The 13,829-nt window shown below is 47.2% G+C and overlaps 1 protein-coding gene across 8 annotated transcripts in view; it reads right to left on the bottom strand.

Annotated features, from left to right (window-relative positions):
- Positions 1–13,829, bottom strand: part of ERI3 (ERI1 exoribonuclease family member 3) — a 129,689-nt gene that overhangs the window by 90,834 nt on the left and 25,026 nt on the right. For all 8 annotated transcript variants that reach the window (XM_024760410.1, XM_024760409.1, XM_024760406.1 and 5 more), the window contains one exon: positions 5,617–5,733. In XM_024760410.1, coding sequence (XP_024616178.1) covers positions 5,617–5,691 — 75 coding nt within the window. In that variant the 5' untranslated portion in view covers positions 5,692–5,733. The remainder of the gene's footprint in view (positions 1–5,616; positions 5,734–13,829) is intronic.

The following is a 13,829-nucleotide window of genomic DNA, read 5'->3' as shown; positions in this document are numbered from 1 at the left end:
AACTCCAATTAAACTATAATTACATTTAATGAATACCAAATACCCAACTCACAGAAACCGCTGGCTCTAAGAGGGAAGGTTATTTTCTCATAGCGACTTACATGGAATGGTAATACACACCTTTTAGGGAAGAAATTTTCATTTTAAGAACGCTGGGTTCCTCTAGGTGGGTTTCTGTAGTTCATCAAGTCATTATTAGGTGGTATTTTAAGGAAGTGTAAGGACACAGCCACTCTATTTTATATTCCAGAAACTGTTTTTATATTAATCTGTATTTTAATTGGGTAACAGCTGCTGCCTACAGACTTCCCATGGTCTAAAAGGAAAATAAATTAGAAAGATTAACTACACTGTTGTTTTGCGAGGCTTTAACCCACAGCATGCCCACCCGGCTGGTACCTCCACACCCTTTCCTTGCTTGGGAGACCAAAGAACTGCCCAGCAGAGGGAGGGCCTGAGCCAAAGAGAAGAAAAGGTGGTCGGTCCCCTGAGGGCTGGGGGTGGGGATGGGGAAGAGTCCAGGGTCTGTAGCTTTCATCTTGGAGTGCTAAGACTCCTCCTTTTATTTAGTCAACATTTACTCCTGGAGAGGCTTGGCCCCATTCTAGGAAGCGGGGATCCAGCAGTGAAGAAAAGCGTGGAAACCCTGCCCTTGTGGAATCTGCGTTCTTCTTGGCAGCCCCGTCCTGGCCCAGTCCAGCCAGCACCCAGAGCCTGTTGGCCTTCCCGACCCACACACTGAGCAGGAAGGGCCCTGCGTTTCGTCTCAAGCAGGGGCCGGAGTCCAGAGTAGGCCTGTTGCCAACTCCAGGTCCAATAGCCAGATGACTGGCTGGCACCCATGCACCTACCACTGCCCTTTCTCGCCCAGCTTCTCTCCTGCTCAGTTCTCTCAGGGCCGAGTCACATCCCCAAGCCTGGAGCTGGGGCTTTGGGTCAGAACTATCCTGGAAAAGGGGGCCCACAGCCATTCTTCTCAGAAAGCCCCAGGGTCTGTGTACAGTCTCATGTCCAGTCTGAGTTTCCTGGGTCAAGGTTAGGTCTACTGCTTCTCTTGGCTCCCACCAAGGGTCACTCAGATGAACACTGAAGGGCTTCCAGAAAGTCTCGCTTACACAGGAAACCAATGGCACCCTTGCCAAGAACCCTCTCTCCGTGGAGATGGGACTTAGGTCAGCACTTGTGTACAAGGTGCACAAGCACCTTCCCTGGGCCCCAGGAAAAGCACTACACCGAAAGGAAAAACTGGAGCGCTGCCCTGCAGGGTCTCTCACCAGACTAGGCCCACCTCTTCCCACCCTGGGGTGTGGTGAGAGTGGGAGCCTCCCGGATCCTGGGGCTCTCTCACACTCCTCTCCAGGGCTCAGCAATCCCAGAATCATTCAGCCTGGGAGGAGCCTAGTGAGCTCAGCTCCCTCCCTCTCCATGCTTCCCAGACCACCATGTCCAGCAGGACATGACTTACGGCTTACAGCTGAAGGACTTGAACTCAACCCCCAGAGACACAGGGGCTGGAGATCCTTTCAGGGGCAGGCCTCACTCCCCTGCATTAATGCCTCCAACAATGGACCACATCTTATCAGCTCTGCCAAGGCACTGGATGAAAAGGGGATGAAATCTTAAAAGTCAGTCCCTGTACCTGATACTGACAACCTATAAGACTTGTACCACAAACTGTGAGGAAGAGAGACAATATAATAAAATAAATACTGGGAAGTTATACCTTATGCCTAACCTAAATCTTTCATGCTGCTCTTTAAGCCCATTCCCACTTGGGTTAATATATGTTTGTAAAAAGCTTTCACAGCCTCACAATGAAAGGTACTAGAGCAAAGCCAAGTATTTATTAAGCTGAGAACCAGGGCTCACAGGCTAAACAGAGCTCAGAGACCTTAACCACTTAAAGCAGGAGAGGTGAGAGGAAGAATTAATGTGTGCTCTGTGGCTCCTTTCACTGAGGGATTACAGATTAACTCCCGCTTCTCCAGACTCAGAAACCACAAGGCGAGGAGCTTTTGACCCTGACTGATAACATGGCTGGTTACTGAGATCCCCTCCCGCACAAGGGCTTTGTCCAGGAACGAGCTGGCTTCCTCATAAACACTGGCAACTACACGAAGCAGCCCAGGACACTCGGTGCCAATAGCATGTCAGCATCCAGTGCTTTCTCCCTTCACAGTTTATCTCCAGCACAATCGTATTCTGACACCAAGACAGTTTGTTGATTACATAAGCACTTGTCTCTGGTGTGCAATCTGATAATCAGACCCACTCTTTCTCCTCAGACAAAGAGACCAATAAATCTCACCCTTTATAAGTACAGGTGCAAGACAAAGCCCTTTACTGGCAGTTAGCAAAATGGGTATTTTTCCTGGGTTTTTTTTCTCACAATGACAACAACAACAAAAAAGACTGCACATGGTCAGCCCAGCTGCTAGAGACAGAGATCTGATGAGTTGGAGCAGATTCTAGAGGTGGTAGGGAAAGGAAAGAAACACATCCCATCCTATCTCTGTCAGAACCATGTCTCCAGACCAACTATCAACTGGAACTAAGAAAGGACCTCAAGAAGGCTAACAACATGTTCATTACACAGAGCAAGTAAGGATGTCTACCTGTGGGCTGCAGACTCACTCAAGGCAGAACCCTCTTCCTACTGCCCAGCACCGAGCCCGTCTCTCTCCCAACACAAGCACGTGCTTGTGCGTGTACACACACAGTCAGGGTTCTTAAAACACTTCTTGTGCAAGAGAGAAAATCCTACCAGAGGAGCTGCTTAGGAAAATCTGGAGGTTTTTGTTCCTCACACTTACTAATGAAAGATTCCTTCTGGCCATAATGACCTCCCTCCCGACCCGCAAAGGCAACTACCGCCAGATTGGATGAGGTCTCAGAACGACAGCCCCGTCCCGTGTCCATGCCTCTCTTTGCATTACAATCCATCTAGTATGAAGATGGGGCAATATTTAGATGATCTGAGGTTTTACAAAGAAGACTTTACTTACTCAAAAGAGCAACTCAGCAGTACAGCTACTCTGAGGGGAGGCAAGGTGTGGTTGAAAAACTCCTTGACAATATTCACTCAAGGAACATGTATTTTTACTTGGTGCCAGGCCCTAAGGATGGGACCGAGATGGATCAGATCTAATTTCTGCCCTCAAGGAACTCACAATCTAGTGGAGAGAGGATAAATGACTGCAGTATAATGTATCTGACTGGTGCTACGCTGGGGTGAGCACAGCCCAGCCTGGGCTCAAGGAAGGCTTCCCAGAGAAGATGACCCTGAGCAGGGTGCTGGAGGACAAGTAGGAGGGTGGGCGCAACACAGAGGCAGAAAGACCATCACGTGCAGAGGCAGACTGAGGGAAGTCAGGGGGAGACGAAGCAGGGAGATCTGAGGCTGGATGCAAAGGCAGGGACCAGGCCAGGGAGAGTTCTGAGCTCTGGAAGCCCGAGACAAAATGGCAGAATCCATACCTACAGCACAGCCACAGCCTCACTTCAGAGCAGGCTTCGTAATGAGGATCCCACACCACCAAGCCTACTACCCTCCAAATTATGTATGTGTGTCCTTGGGTGAAACTTTCCACAAAAAAGAAACATCTTTCATCAAAGTCTCACAATCGGGACTTCCCTGGTAGCACAGTGGTTAAGAATCGGCCTGCCAATGCAGAAGACACAGGTTTGAGCCCTGGTCCGGGAATATCCCACGTGCCGCAGAGCAACTAAGCCTGTGCACCACAACTACTGAGCCTGCGCTCTAGAGCCCGCGAGCCACAACTACTGAGCCCACGTGCCACAACTAATGAAGCCCGTGCGCCTAGAGCCCATGCTCTGCAACAAGGGAAGCCACCGCAACGAAGAGTAGCCTCTGCTTGCTGCAACTAAAGAAAGCCCGCACACAGCAACAAAGACCCAATGCAGCCAAAATTAAATAAATAAATAAATTTAAAAAAAAAAAAAAAAAAAAAAGGCTCACAATCCTTCCTCCCCTTCCCCAAAAGAGAAGCAGCAGCAGCCCTGCTCTGGAAAAAAAAAACCTTTTCCCAATATTCTCAATCATCCATTCCTGCCCAGGGCTGAGTTCCAGCAGCGCTCTGCTCCATTCCTAAACAAGTAGCAACTTCCCCAAATTTAGGCCTGCCTGTCTATGCCAGGCAGCAAGCTGGAACTGGAGCCCCCAAGGGGGAGGTCACACATACGGAAGAGGAAGAAAAGGATAAGAGGACATTACACTTTCAGGCCAGTGGAAGGCTCAGGTATCTGGCTGGTTTAAGGAAAGTCTTCCCTTCCCTTCCCATAAGGAAGGGGATTTTCATCATCATTAAAATGATGATTTTTTTCAAAAGGGGCAAACAGGACAGATTAGCACCCCCTAGTGGTATAGGTAATTCCCAGGGGAAAGGGGGGGGTGGGAAACAGTTGACCCCAGAGGAAGCAAGAGCCTCAACATCATTGGTTGGAACAACAAAAGGCTTGAGAGACTAGACACCTTGGCAGATGGATGCCTACAACAAAAGGCCCACCTGGGTCACTGGCATCCAGCCCTGGAGAGACCCTTAAGACTCATATTTGGGCTAAGTCAGTCTCAGAGCCCACTGAGCACCCCCAGCAGTGCAGGCAGGCCCTTCCCCAGCCCCTTCCACACCAAAGGGATTGTTTCGGGAATACTCAAGAACTTCTTTCCTCCTGTTTCATTCATATGAAGAAAGTAGGTCTCTAAATGAAGGCACAAAGTCTCTAATGTATTCTCACCCCAAATGCTTAAGATTCCAAAAACGCTCATGTTTTCCCATCACCTCTACCACACACACTTGACCGGTGATTCCACCACACACAGCTTGTGGCTACCACAGAGTAAATAACACAATGCACCGCAGGGAAAAGCAGCCATAGAAGGCCTCTCCATACAGTCCTGGGAGTCAGACTCTTCAGGGGCACCTCCTCTCTGCCAATGGCTCTTTGAGCCTCCAGCAAGCATCAAGATCTCAGTTAGTCCCGGTTTCACAATCTGTGAAATGGGGCCATACTAACCTGTTGGCAAGGTGGCCGAGTACAGAACCAGCCTAGGATAAGGATAAGGACATTTCAGCCTCAGCCAGGCTGTCCTCATACCCCACTTGGTCTGCTCTTGTCTTTCCTCAGTGATAGCGCTGTGCTTCCCACAAATTCAGCCAATGCTTCACACAGGACCACTTTGCTCAAGCACAGAAAAACATCACCAGAAAGCTAAGAAAGCCTGAACATAACCTCTGCTTCCAAGAAGCTGAAATCTTCACCTCTTGCCAAGGGCCCTAAGGGAAATGGAACTGAAAAGAAGCTGAACCCCAGAGGCACCACCCTGCTCCTAAATTCCAAGTGCCTGGTCACCAAGAAGGGGAGGGATGACAAGGAAGGGAAAATGTTGGGGAAGCTGGGACAGATTGTGCCACTGCTCTCCCTGGGTCCCCCAATGACCACACTGGTCCAAGGGGAGTGGCAGGCTTTGTAAAAAGCTGACTGGGTCCAATGCACACCTGCCTTAACCACTGAAAAGACCTAAGCAGCCCGTATAGAGCACCAGTGATCCCCAAGCTCCCGTCCCAGCAACCCCTGCTGCCCAGCCAGGGCCCTTACCTCTGTACAGAAAGGAGTAAGCTGTGGATGGACTACGGGCTGGACATACATGTGAAAGGTAGACTCAATCTCCATGGTCCGGCCATTTAGCTTCAGGATGGGGAACTCGATGATTTCCTGGAACGGCAAAGGCACAGAAAAGGAGGAATGAGTTTTTTTTAACTAACCATTTCAAATAACTCAGAGTCAAGAATGGGGGAGTGTTTTGGACTCATTAGCTCCTGCCAGGCCAAACCCAAGATTGAGTGAGATGGTGCCAGCTCAGTTATAATCCTAACCCTCCCGCTGTTAACATCCTCACAGGTTCCAGGGACTCGGCACATATGCCATTCCCACTGTCTCTGGAAAGGGGAGGGATGACAGTGGGAACGTCTGCCCTGATTTCCCCAACTGGTTCTCTAGCAGAGGCCTGCTCACTCAAGCCCCTAAAAGTAGGACCCCCTTCCTCTTGCCCAGGTTCCTGCCCTGGAATGGGCCTGGGTCTCCAGTCACATAAATAACCAGCCATCAGACTAATGCACAGACTTCCATATATGAAGTTTAAACAGAGCCGATGAGTTTCATTAGTTTTTACAAAAGGAAATAAAAAAGATAAATAATAAATAAAGCCAAAGGGGCCAAAGGGGATACTGAAGAGGAAAGCTGAATAAGAGTAATAAGAGTTAGTGCCCTCCCACCTTTCTTTCAGGCAGTAGGCCCACCCCTCAGCTTCTCCCCCTGCCCCCCCCACAACCCAATCACTTAGCCAGCCCTTCCCAGTCCACTGGAACATAATGGAAGAGAAGGAGGAGTGACAATTTGTTTGGTGTCTCTAAGATTAATTTGTCTCCATTATTTAATAGAGATGCACAGCACCAAGGTCCTGGTGTGCAAACAGGCTTGCAGCACGCCGGCTGTGCAGCCCGCCTCATACATCGCTCCTGGGAAGGGAGGAACACGCCAGAGTGGGGAGAGGGCCGGAGAGAGCACGCACATGCTGGAGAGAGGAGGGAAAGCCAGGAGAGAGAATAAAAAAAATGAGTGCTTTTTAATATTCAAAAACAGTTTGCAAAATTTAATCAAAGCAGAGGAAAAGCTAACATTTTTACCACTTTGACATTTTTATTAGCGCTTTCATAAATTTTTAAAACATGAATGGAATTAGTTTACAACACAAAAAAACTGCCCTGAAAACATCTGGAAGAGACAAATAGGAAATAATAAAAATAAATTTAAAAAAAACCCAAAATCCTCCCAGTAAAATTAGCATGTGAAAAAGGCCTCCACTGCAGAGAGAGGAGGGGGGCTTTGCCCACTCAGTGGCCACCACAGTCAGCCCCAGTGGCATCCCTATCCCAGGTCCCCCGTTCTGGTGCAGACCTTTCCAGTATCACTAAAATCAAGGCAAACTGGCTCTCTCCAGGGACAGCCTGAAGAGGCAACACAGAAGCCGTTGACACCCGACTGCACTAAGGAAATGGATGAGCCGGGAGACAGAAGGAGAAACAGCCCATCTCCCTGATATTCCACGGCAGCCTGGCGTCTCCCCACCAAACATACCTGCTCTGTTGGCCTCATTTTTAAAGCATCTTTATCCAACACATCACAGCAGGACTGAAGAACAAATCAAGGCAGCCAGATTTCATGACTGAGAAATTCAAAGGTTCTGGTTGACTGGTCTCCCCGGAGTGCCCCCAAAGATGGGGAAGCTGACAGGAGCCCCCAGAGATAGGAAGGGCAGAAAGACTGCAAGACTGAGGCAGAAGGGAACAGAGAGGAAGCCCAGGCTGCTGCTTAAACTAGGTAATGCCTCTCCTCCCACCGCACTAGGAAGTAGGCCAGAGAGGAGAGTTTGGCTCTGAAAAACAGAACTGAGGCACACACACAGAAAATACACACTGGGTCCCCAATGTGTATTTTGAAATCAGATACCCAAGATTTCCAAGTGCTAACCCTGAGGTGGGGCTCATCTGAGTCAGGCTCATTTCTGATATATCCTTCCTCTGCCGCTAAGTAGGAGAAACACTTCCCCAACAGAAAGACCTCCGTAGCCTGGTGAGTTTGGCTGCCCTGGTGTCTAAGGAAACAAATACAGCCAGCTCCTCACTAACAATGTTAGCTGGGCCCACAATGAAATTTAACCTGTGACACAACTGTACTTTTCATTTAAACTTTCATTTGGAGAGAAGCAGTGTTCGGAGACCTGCAGTTTGTCCTGCTAATAAAGACAAGTGTTGGGACCTTTAAGGATGCCATTCATCTCTGGCTTTTATTAAATTCAATTTTCTTAAGCCCATGATACATTATGAAATTAGGAGTTGACATTCCTCTGGAAACAAAAATATCTATCAAACACAAATAGAAGAAAAACCCTCTATTACCAAGAATTTATGGCTTAAAGTTGATCTCTTTCCACTTTTTTACAAGCACATGGTTTGTTTTAGAGATCTGAAATGTTATTATAGATCTAGAATTTTATTAGTATTTATTGTAAAATAGTAAGCGCTTCAGCTCCCACTCTGACCAGCACCGAGTCAGCATCCCCAACAGATACTCTTAAAACTTGGCCTTTGGGTTTCCCTGCTGCAGCTCAATCTTTCCTGCTGCTGGCTTCCTCACCCCTGGGGAAATGGAGCCAACCTAAGTGCTCACACTAAGTATGACCCTCCCAGAGAGGGGGAACAAGCCAGCCTCGGCTCCATGTGAAGAGGAGTGACCCCTGAAATGCCTGGGGGCCAGAACACAGCAAACTGGACCTCTCCTGAACACCTCTCCAATGTTGCATGCCCGTCAGCCAAGCCTTCCCTCCAAGACCAAGAACAGGGCCAATCTCAGAACATGACTTCGCAGGGGCCCTTCCTCAGCACCACCATCAGCTGTTGTAACAATGACCTTACACACTGGCATATTCTTTTGAGCCACTGAGGATGCAAAAGAGGAACTTTTGACAGATGACCCTTTGGGGAGTCAGAAGAGTAAGGACCTCACTTAGATACTTCTAACCTTCCCATATTGCCCAGACAAGCCCAGAGCCTCAAAACACTGGCCCCAACAGCCCATTCATAGGAGAGGAGCCCCAATCTGTACCAGATGACAAAACTCCGCAGCTAATACACCTTGGGTATGCCAAACACTTCAACAGGTTTCAGCTGATAATGAATCAGGGCGGGAACCCCCAAACTCTAAGCTGATCACATTAATTCCACCCAAGAGCTTGTGCAGATGTGCCCTAAGTGCCAGCTTCTAGGGGCAGGTGCTCGGATCATGAAACTGTTATTTCTGCCCTTCCTCCTTTGCCCTCCTTCTATTTCCTCATTCCCCTGGGAACATGTTTTTTTAAAGGAACATTTGAGTGTCTGCTTGTGTAAAGGTAGCACCATGAAGGAAAGAAGAACTGGTCTGTATTTACCAGCCCTCTTTCCCAACCCTAATAATAATTTCTCAATTCCTTACTTTTGTATGACATTTGCATTCAATTAAACTACCTGAGCATCTACTCTGTGTAGGACACTGGAGAGGTATTGGAGTGGGATTCAGAGATAAGATGTAGTCTGCATTGGAGAAGTACTCGAACTAGAGGGCAGAAAAGATACGTGAGCAAGTGATGAACAATGCACTATGATAAACATCTTAGTGGAATGACATACCCAGTGTTATGCTTTTTATTACAGTGTGCTTTCAAATGTATTTTCTTATCTTACCCTTTTTAACCCTGGAATATAAGTCATATCGTCATCACCATCAGGTCATAAACCAATACTATTAAGCACCTACTATCTACCAGGCAGGGGCTGGGTGTGGACACGGAGGCAAATACAATGAGATGTGGCTCCTCTGTCTGAGGTGCTCGGAGTCTGGGCAAGGGGTAGAGAGGAGCTGGCCCCAAGACCCTCGGAGACACACACAAAATGGAATCATTTCATTCTTTCCATTTATTGTTAACTATGTGGCAGACACTCTGCTAAATGCTCAATAGGAATGACCGCATTGAATCTACCTAACAACTCATGAGATGGGAATCACTATTATCCCTATTTTACAGAACAACTAAGGCCCGAAAAGCAGTTGTCACTTGCTCAAGGTTACACTGCTAGTAAGGGACAGAGTTGGGACTCCAAATAGGGAATATGAGACTTAAAGAGAGTAGGACTAACAGCTTTCAAAATCTGAAGGGTCAAGAAAGATCTGATTCTTTTAGTCTGAAAGGCTGTCTTTAAGGAGCTCAGACTCCTATCTCCCAGGAAGAAAGGCTGTTCTTGCATTACAAGAGCGATGAATGTGGACCATCCAGGCAGAAAGTCCTGCAGGATTGCTACTGAAAAGCCTCCACTATGGCTGCAGGGACACAGATGGCGCTGAGCTCTGGGCTCGGAGAGGGCAGAACTGTGAGCCTTCAGTTTGCATCTCTAGCACCCAGGTCTGTTCCAGCACACAGACCTCATTCTCTGCTTTTGGTGAGTAAACACATGAAGGGGCTGATAAATAGCAAGACAGAAGCCAAGCGCATGGCTGTAACAGAAAATTCTGTTTTCCCAGAGTTCTCCACAGGACCAGAGAGGTGAAGTGATGGTTGGTGGTAGAGCCAGGATTCAAATGCAGATATACATCGCGCCAAAGTATTGATACTTTCTACTTTCTACCTCTCATCTCTAAGTGGTCTCCCATCCTCCCTCAACTGCTACAAACCACCAACATCCCAGTTTTCTGTTTGCCTGGGACCACAGTTTCCTGCAGCAGGAATCTGCTAAAATTGGGATAGTTTTGTCACCCTACACCATCCACCGCTACCTGCACTACTAGGTTGTCCAAGGGTAGAGCACCATAACCACAAAAAGCTGGTCTGCTGATGGTTGATGGGAAGTGGCCACAACTTGATAACTAAGCACAAAAGCCTTGGAACCGGGATTTTTCAAAGTATCCATGGTTCTAAACCTATTGTATCTGCTGTCTCAATCGATAAAATGCCAGCTGCAAATTTTTTTAAAGGGAAGGGAAGCCAGAGAGATTAAAAGGAAGCACCAAGCAAATACTCTCTTACCTTTCTAAGTGAGCAGAAGTTTCAGCTGGAGCAGAGATTTCAAATGCAGCTACTTTCTAAAATTGCTTAAGTAGGAACCCCAGTGATTCTCTTGATAAACTGAGGACAAATCTGCAACAGCATTTCAAATGAAATTTCACACGCACGATCAGTAGACTACAAGAAATAAATGTGTAGGTCGCTTTCGGTGTATTCAGACTCCCTTAAGCTAAAGTGTCTGCAGTGATAAGATTATATTCAAAGATACAACAACAACAACAAAAGGATTTTAAGCAGAAGGGACTTGGGTTAGGCATTTCTTGACAATGGGCCAGAGGCTTTAACAGTGTAGCATTCTTACAGACCTTTTCTCCAAAGCACAGATTCTTCTTTGCCTGAGCCGATGTTTCTACGGTCCTGTCTAAAATGGGCAGATCATTCTTCATGGCTCCCCCCTCTCAACCTAGGAACTGGCATTCCCTCAATTTAGAGATGGTAACAACTAATCTATCCCTTCTCTACATCCACTGACTCTTTAGTCCAAAAACTGTGCACCCCTGCAGAGAAAGGTTTGATAAAATCCAAAAGCAACATCATCACATAGCAAGGCAGAAAAAGCAGTACCTGGTGAAAACATGGGTTTTATCCAGACAATGATTTTTGAATAAAAGTTCCATGCAAAGGCAGGCCCTTTCTCCAAGGGATCAAAGAGGCTCTTGGCCACAGGGAAGAGGGGAAGTTGAGAGGGAGAAGTGAGGGCTGCACTGGGCAACGGAGGGAACATGGTTTGCTTAACAGTTTCTCCTTTGGAAAAAAAAAAAAAAAAAAAAAGACATTTTATGCACACGGAGCTTATTTCTTAAACAAACACTCGTGGTTTTGATTTACACCACAGTCTGCTCCTAAATAATTTATGGCGGGTTAAATTTATTGCCGAGCCCTGGCTGGCTGCAAATTCGAATTGCCAAATAATTAGATTTTAGGGCAAAGCTTATAAATTACCCGTCGATTTGTCCGGACTTGTTTGTCAGTTGCTTTGTGCTTCGGGTCATCTTTGGCATTTGGCTGTTTGGGTTTTAATTGCTGATTTACACTTTGACAGATGAGAGCTGATGCTCGAAGTTTCAGGACAAGGAAGGGTAAAAAATTGGAGCTTTAAAAGGCTGATTTTTCACCTACATGTCCGTCTTCACCCATTCCCATAGACCCCAGAGCAATTAAAATGTAGAAAAGAGGCTGAAAATAGACATTTTTATATTTTTCTTTTACTGAAATCTGAATTTTTAAAAAATATATAATACCAATAAATGAAGGAGACCAAAAGTCTTAGAAACTGCATCCTCACCCAGGGGTGTACGAGCCTGCGTCTACCTCTACGCGCACCTGACTCTGAATCAGCCTCAGTTCAAATACTTCTAGATACTCAACTGTAAATAACTTCTGATATTAGTGGCCTCTGTGAAGTTGACCCTTCAGGGCAGCAAACAACCAAATGATTTCTTTGTAGCTATCTGTTTACACACATTTGTCATGGAATTTATTTAAACAAATCTCAGGTTCTGTGCAGGAGAGGTGCCCCAGAGGCAGCACTATAGGGGGGCAGGGAAGTTGAAGGGTGCGAAGTCCAACCTACCATCCCAGTGGAAGGAAAAAATCTCTTTGGATAGTGCTGCGTTCCCATCTACATGCTGATAGAGGGCCTGCAGGCTCCCTTTATGCTCCCCAGAGAAGCAGGGCCTGCCTCCCAGCCACCTGCTGTGTCCCCAAAGCTCACCATGAGGCCATGAGTCAAAATAATACTAGTAGTAATTCTACTAACAAGAGCTGATACATATAGCTATTACATGCCAGGCACTGTTCTAAGCTCTTACATTTTATCCTCCCAATAGTCCTATAATATTGATACTATTATTAATCCCATTTTGCCAATAAGGCAACTGAGGCATAAAGAGTACAAGTAACTTGCTCAAGGCGAGTCATACTGCTAGTAGGTGGCAGAGACCAGATTCAGATCCAGAGGGTCCAGTCCAGTGGTTAGGAGACCATGCTCCTAACCACTCTGCTATATTGCTTCTCATTAGAACAGCCTCTACCTGAGCTCCCTCTCACTTTGGAGGTTGAGAGTCCACACTCAGGGACCAGGGCACATGCAGCCAAAGCCTGTTCAGTTAATCACCCAATAAGGTGGGGAAAGTTATGTAACATGCTCAGGATCACAAGATGAATCGGAGGCTTGGTTTGACAAAGACCATTTTTCCAATCAGTGCAAACACCGCACTGAAGATCCACTAGCCGGGGGTGAAGAGGTGGGGGTGAATAACAGGTGATCAAGACAGACCAGGCCCACTCAGGCAGACAGCGGGTTCTGGTCAGGCAACCTGGAGAGGAGCCCAGAGAGGCTGGCTGGGCTTCAGGAAGCCTTGCTCAGTAGTCCCCATCCACAGCCCCAGGGGCTGCTGGCCTCTTCACAGAAGACTGAATACCCCTGGGGTAGATTCCCTGCTCCCTGTGTGTACTTGACAGCTAGAAGCCAGGACAGGGAAACAAAGGTGCTGCCATGACGGCAGATTTTCAAAATCACTGACCAGTAAGTGAGCAACAAAGACTGACATCTTGCCCACACTGCCTGAACACTTCTCTCACACACTGGCTCATCGGAGCCCACATCTCTGTAAGGGAGGCAGGTATCACTGCCCGATTTTATAGACGAGAAAGCTAAGGTGGTCAGTGGTTTAAAGCATGGTCCCTTACAGGCAGCATCCCATCTCCTGGGAACTTATGAGAAATGCAGATTCCTGGCCTCCATCCCAGACTTTCTGAATCAGAAACCCTGAGGGTGGGCACAGCAGTGTGTTTTAAAAGGCTTCCAGCTGATACTGATACTTGCTGAAGTTTGAGAACCACTGGTCTAGAGTAGAACAGTGCTTCTCAGACTTCAAATTACCTGAAGATCTTGTCAAACTACAGATTCTATTTAGCGCTGGAGTAGGGCCTGATATTCTGCACTTCTAACAAGCTCTCAGGGATGCATCCCAGGGGATGCTGTTGGTTCTCGGACCACACTTTGAATAGCAAAGGTGTAATCTAGAACATCTGTGTGACTAACTCCTTATCACAGAGATACTGATGAGTGAGAATGAGAGCGCAAGGTTCTCAGCTCTTCTCTCAGAACAAACCCTTGCTTGGCCCACTTTCAAGCCCCTTGAGTGAGCCCTTT

This window comes from Neophocaena asiaeorientalis, unplaced genomic scaffold, assembly GCF_003031525.2.
Source record: "Neophocaena asiaeorientalis asiaeorientalis breed wild unplaced genomic scaffold, Neophocaena_asiaeorientalis_V1.1 scaffold761, whole genome shotgun sequence".
Classification (NCBI taxonomy): domain Eukaryota; kingdom Metazoa; phylum Chordata; class Mammalia; order Artiodactyla; family Phocoenidae; genus Neophocaena; species Neophocaena asiaeorientalis.
This window is presented reverse-complemented; position numbering and strand designations above follow the sequence as displayed.